This window comes from Panicum hallii, chromosome 9, assembly GCF_002211085.1.
Source record: "Panicum hallii strain FIL2 chromosome 9, PHallii_v3.1, whole genome shotgun sequence".
NCBI classification, from domain to species: domain Eukaryota; kingdom Viridiplantae; phylum Streptophyta; class Magnoliopsida; order Poales; family Poaceae; genus Panicum; species Panicum hallii.
The window spans coordinates 7604680-7611107 of NC_038050.1; the positions used below are offsets into that span (position 1 = coordinate 7604680).

The 6428-nt window shown below is 46.2% G+C and overlaps 1 protein-coding gene across 1 annotated transcript; it reads right to left on the minus strand.

The window, feature by feature from the left end:
• Nucleotides 1-1995: 1995 nt before the first annotated feature.
• LOC112875429 (nuclear transcription factor Y subunit A-9-like) lies at nucleotides 1996-6428 on the minus strand. The gene is made up of 7 exons (XM_025939281.1): nucleotides 6201-6428; nucleotides 5098-5438; nucleotides 3702-3805; nucleotides 3518-3589; nucleotides 2870-3034; nucleotides 2567-2690; nucleotides 1996-2488 (listed from the first exon to the last, which is right to left on the minus strand). Exons 2-7 carry the CDS (start codon nucleotides 5372-5374, stop codon nucleotides 2421-2423), a joined length of 810 nt encoding a protein of 269 aa, XP_025795066.1. The 5' UTR covers nucleotides 5375-5438; nucleotides 6201-6428; the 3' UTR covers nucleotides 1996-2420.

Sequence of the window (6428 nt, forward strand, 5' to 3'; positions counted from 1 at the left end):
GCATTGAGTGCTCATGGATTAGTTAGCGTATAGGAATTGTCTTTTCTTCCATACGACTATTGTAGCTATATATAAAATTGATAAAATACAATAATTCGATCTTCATTTGCTGAGACCTTAGATATGAAGGCTAACACATCACATTGTTATTCATCAAATATATTTCAGATTGGAAAGAAATATATAATGATATATCATAAAAAATCAATAATACAAAATATGAATTATTATGATGCCACTATATTTGCCCGTTTCTTCTCAAGCAGCCTCATAAAATGGTAGGCATCTCGTAATTTATTGAGTTCACATCAAATATCATTTCTAATTTCACTAAATAAGAGATGAACGAGACAATGCCAACATGCTAACTCATCCAAGGATGCCCATAGCTGGCATGGCATGAACACGTGGCTTGCCACGCATCAGCACAGGGACCATTTTGACCCAACAAGAAAACTTCAAGGACTTGGATGGACGATTTGATACTTTAGGGACTAAAGTGATCCTTGGGACAAAGTTGAGGGATATATTTGGCTATTTCGCCTTTACTTTTGGTCCATTGACTTATTTCTTTTTATAAAGGAAAAGGTGAAACAGATAATAGTGCAGTAGTGGTTCAATGAGAAATCAGAGCAGAACTACTCTAGTAAGCTTTTACTTCATGTATTCATTGCTTATTCTACAAAAAGAAAAACTACTCAAGTAGTACGAAGTTGCATTGCAATAATTTCACAAAAAGCTGTTTTGAAATTTCATACATATGGACCTGTGCACCTACTACACCTACATATGGAGTACGTTGCAAAGAATCATGCATTGCGGAGTTAGGCCGGGTCGGACGATTTGTCCTTCGAATCTTTGTCACCGTTCCTCCAACGAGCTCACTTTTAGCCGGCGTGAGAATATAGTTGCGAGATTAGCTAGTCAAGAAGAGGGGTCAGTGTGGGTTGGTTCGTAAGTCTAATCCTCAACCAATGTTCGCCGCATCTGGGTTCCCAACCAACATGATCCTGATCTTGGCCAACTTGGAATTGAAGAAGATTCTTCTTTGGAACCATAAGTAATTAGACACTGGGAGCTAGACCTGTTGACTTGATTGTTACCCGGGCGCAACTGACCTAAACGCGGCCGGCGCGCCGCCTGCCCAATCACGCGCGCCGGCACGTACGTAAAGACAGACGGCTTAACTTCGCATGGCTGCTGTAGTGCTGTTTGCGTCTTTGCAAAGAGATGATTTTTTTTTTTGATGAGGTGCAAACAGAGAGAATCTGCGACGCGATCACGTCTCCACCCCGCTTAGTCGCTTACCACCGACCCAGAACCCGCGTGAGGCGTCATACCCGTTGTCCCAACCTCCGTTAACAACCAGTTTTGTTTGCGAGCAGATCGCGTTTAGTTGGCCTGGCGTGACTTCCGTTACATTGCGTCACATCATCGCATCATTGGCAATCAGAGCTGCAGCATCAAGTCAGGCTCTTCTATTCTCTGAAATGCACTATCGAACTGGAATTTGCGAGAGGCAGAAACTTCGAATATAATAAAATAGATAATAATAATAATCGGAAGTGGGCCTATCGGCGACCGAACAGCGAATGATGATACAGCGCGGCAGTTCGTTTTGGGCCCGAGGTCGCTGGAAGGAGATGCTGTGGGCCTCCCACGCAGTCGAATTCGTGATTTCGTTGTTGGTATCACAACGAAAGAGATGCAAGCACAGCGAGTCAAGAAGCAGCAAAAAAAGAGCCATGTCTGGAACACACCAATCTCGGAGAATTTCCTAGGAATTTCATAATCGCGAACGACCCATCCGTGTGGTTCAAACGGGGTCACGACAAGAGCGCCGGATCTTTACAAGGGTGAGTCGACCGCCCGCGTAGATTCCCTGCATTCCGCGTACAGAAAGAGTGGCAACACAGGGGATCGAAACAAGCATCTGCCTTATGCACAGGAATATTCAGTACAACACGGGCGGCCCAACAGACCAGCATCACGGGGTTCAGCTTTGGCCATGTTTACAGTTCAAATTCGCAGCAATAAAGAGTCCATACGAAGTTGATCTTAATTATACATACAGATGTTCCGCAGGACGCCGGCAACCGAACACAACATTAGTTGCACTTACAAGTTACAACACACCAGTTACACACAAGGGGCGGGATGCGAAAGCCAAGAATGAATTGCCTGAAAACAGCAGAGCTACCCATGGCATTGGACACTTCTACGGACTCCTGCGCCTGCGCCCGCATCGCGTTCTGCCGGGACCTGGTACCGAGCTCATTCAGGTGAACGAGCCTTGGGTCGCCTTGCACAACCAAGGCAGGTCGCTAAGATGGCAGCGCGACGCAGGGGCAGGTGTCCGGTCTCTCAAGTGCCTGTGCCTGCGGGCAGAAACCACTGTTCTAGGATGCAAGACCACTAGTTCATGCCTCGTTCTGTCGTAGCTGTAGTAAGTCAGGAGGGACATGGAGATGCTCGGAGTTTTGATCTCCTAATGGATGTAGAAGCAGGAGGTCACAAATGGAAATGCATGCGCTTGTATTTGTGTTCTACGAGAAGCGAAGCTTACCTTTCTTAGGTTCAGCATTACCATCCGGAGTACCATTGTCACTTTTCTTTGTGTTCAGGAAGCGTCCCCCATTTCCTCTTGCCCTTCTCATTGCGTGTTGATGACGAGACTCATGAAGATAGGGCTGCAGTATCAATTCATGTTCTCAGATAACTATCAAGCTATATGATTCATTCACATTTGACTCTAACTCAAGGGCATCCGAAAAGAACAGACATACAGAGTTTAGTTTACCAAATTATCGTTCTAGAAAATCACAGGGGAAATATAGAGGAGGCATGACCACAATATTGCTTAACTAACCTTCCTGGTTTTGACCACCTTTTTCTCAAGTTCAGCCTTGGCACGTGACTGCCTTCGTCTTAAAATTCCATGGTACTGCTTTGCATTTACATAAACAGGCTCCTCCGATACTTCAAGAGGTAATGGCATGCGAGAGTGGGATAATCCTGGTAGCTGGAAATGAGCCTGCAGAGACAATAAAAACCGCAGGTATAAGGAAAACTACAGCTCATCAAGAACACATCTTTGTTTTTGCGAGATAACTATACATTACAAAAGGTGAATGTGCATCAGTCTAGACAAAGTGTCGTGCTTGCATTACCATCTCCTGTGCTTATGATAACAAAATGTCTCCACTTATCACAGGTTAACATTTTTCCTAATAAAGTAACAAAGGAATCCAAATATTTCCAATGTGACTTCAGTAAACTTTTCTGAATTCTGTACTGTAATTTGAATAGGGAACATAGTACTCATATAGAGGATTGAAAACTGTTTAGGATTGACAGCTGTTCAATAGTAACATATCCACTCTATCTGTAATTATTTATCTCAGATTATATTGTGCTTGAGTGAAGCATAGTAGCCAGTATCATTATTTAGACTATCAAGAATTGCATATAAGGAGCGAGATATAGTCTAATGCTTAAGTAGGCAACAAAATAGTACCACAGCTTGAGTGCCATAGGGAGGAATCATGCCAGCGTAGTAAGGATCTGGGTACTGATATGCTGCTGAACCCTACACAAGAAAAGGTATCGACATGAGGCAAGAGTCACAGTGCCTGACATGTTCAAAGAAATGGAAACATGAACAGACAAGAAACAGACTCCATAGAGAAAAGGGTGCGCACAATTGATTGGTTCAGTTCCAGCTGTGAATATGGTGTCAAATACTCTGACATCAAAGCAGGCATCTGTGATGTGGCATGGTTCTTTTCTTGACCAGCACTTCCATCTGCAATTAAAATTACATCAGTTCTAAATTTCTTATTGGAAGGTAAAAAAAATACTTTCATTGCTGATGCAACTATTGGTAACGAATCGGATTCTTCAAATTGACAGCACATTTATCTGAGTAGAAATTATATAGTCTTACTCGAACCAACGTTCAAAAGTTTAGGAAAGAAATAGCATTATTCTTCATCTGACATCATATAACAAGATTAATAGTTTAGTTTACTGTTAAAATCCCAATATCTTAACCAACAACCATTTCACATATTTCCGAGAGAGAGGAAAAAACAACTAATCCAACTACCATATAGATTTCCTTTTCAGTCAAGACAGTCAATGCTCCAGCAACCTACTGAAAAAAATTAAAAAAAAGGTGGAATATTTGGTTTTAGAGATTTCTGTGCTAGTGTATTCTGCAAAATGACTAGTTGAATAGGCACCACATGAGTTCTCTATGTCATGCAAGCATCTCAAAGAATAAACTTCCTTTACTACTTTTGCTGTCATATGCACAACGTCTAATGTTACCATGATTAATGAAGACTTCTACGCTGAGAGAAAAAAAAACATTTGCACATAAGGACACTATAAGAGAAAGTCATCACCCTGGAACTGTCAATACTATACAAGGCAATACTACAGGACGGTTAGCACAAGATCAAGAAAAGACCCCACAACAACCCACGACAACTATCATATTCTGCAAACTGCTCTTGTTGATCAAGGTACTTGCCTAGTGGTAACTACGATCGTCTGTAAGATGGTATTCCTTGAACAAATAACTAGGCTAGTGAAGCCATGAGTAAACTAGCTGTGATGATTAATAGCAATCCTACATCAGATTTCAGCAGAGTAGGTATGATACCAACCCGTGAGAAATGAGATTGATATAGCTCTGAAGATTTCCTAACTGGATAACTGAAAGATTCCAGCATCTTTCTCTGAATCTTAAGAGACCAAAATGAAAACAAATATACTTTTGTGCCATAAAGGAAACTGGAAGTATCTGTATCAGACACGCTATAGCCTTCTGCAAGGCCTGCATTGAATGTCAGAATTTCCCCAATCCTTTTATGCCATATAAGGAAACTGGAAGCATCTTACGCAGGAGCGAGCTACCTATGGGCAATTGTAAATATAGAAAGATCTTCCAATGAATTCAAACCCAGATGAAGTACTGTGTGCTAAAAAAAGCAAGAACGCTGAACTGTAGAGAAGAGAAACCACTACAGCAACTTCCTGCAATAACAGCTCATCTCCTTTAACACATACTAAAAAGCTAGCAGCGAATACCTTTTGGTTCCCCAGATCTCCGTGAATCCTCGCTGCTCTCGTCACTCGCGGCGCCTTTGGCCGCCCCGGCACCACCACCACCACCACCACCACCTACCGGGCTGCTCGACAGGCTGATCCCTGCCCCGCTCCCCGGCGCCACAACGGCAGGCGACACTGCACCGAGCCCGGCCCCGGAGCTCGTCCACCACGGCTGCATCGCCGCGCCGCCCGACGGCAGCACGGCGCCCTGCGCTCTTTGCTCCACCAGGTTCGTTCCGCCCGGGCGCGACTCCATGATGCTCGGTGGTCACCCTCGCAGCCCCGCCGGTCGCGTCGTCCAGGTCGCCGCTGTTCTGTTTCTGTGGCATGCGAGCCATGGAAAAGTCAAACAGAGTTGAACAGTGGCAGTACGTCACAAACGAGGATCGAGAACGAAAGCCGCATATGCTCGGTGCGAAACAGGGTGGCGATCTCGACCCGATCGGAGACGCGAAAAACTCCAGCGACTGCTCTGAATCCGTCGCAGAACACATGCTCGCGGATCATGCGGCATATGAACACTGGGAATGAAACACCAGGACCAATTCAAGCACGGACAGGAATAGGCACGGAGCAGAGGTTCTCCGACGAGCCTCGAGTACATCAGAATCAGTAAGAACCGCAGATCAAAAGGGCAACAAAACGCTATCCGACAAAGCCGGAACTGAAGTGCACAAGAATTTTCGGTCAACTGGAGTACCGGACACCCGAGCAACGACACCAAGCAGCAGCCAACAGCTAGCCGCAGAAATCAGAGTAAATCCCACTACACAAATCACACTGCCAACAAGCTCAGCAGCCATGACTCCCCGATCCAACCGGCGGAAGAACTCCGCTCCAGAATTCGCCGGCCCAAAAGCAACAGGATCGCGGCGACGGCTTCGCTCCGGGGAATTGGGACACCGCCTTATCCGAAACCCGGCCGCCGCCCAAAAATAGAAACGGGGCGGCGGGCAGCATCGCGCCCGAGGCGGCCAGAAAAGAAGGGCCATCACGAAAGCGCCAATCAGGAAACAAGGGAATAAAAGGCGAAGCAAGCAACGGGGGGAGGAGAGGAAGGGGGAGAGCGAGCCGATACTGACCACTGGGCGCGGAGGCTCGCCCGGAGGCGGCGGCCAATAGGCGAGCGCGTCGTCTCCTCCGCTCCCTCCTCTATCTCCCGCTGGCTGCGGTGGGGCGCGGGGAGGGGAGGATCCCAGGAGTCCGGCCAATCGGAGCACGCCCGGCGCAGAGGTCGCGTCGCCGTGGACGCGCAGCCCCAGCGGCTAAGACGGGATTGGGCAGGGGATTATTGTAGTGGCCCGGACAGG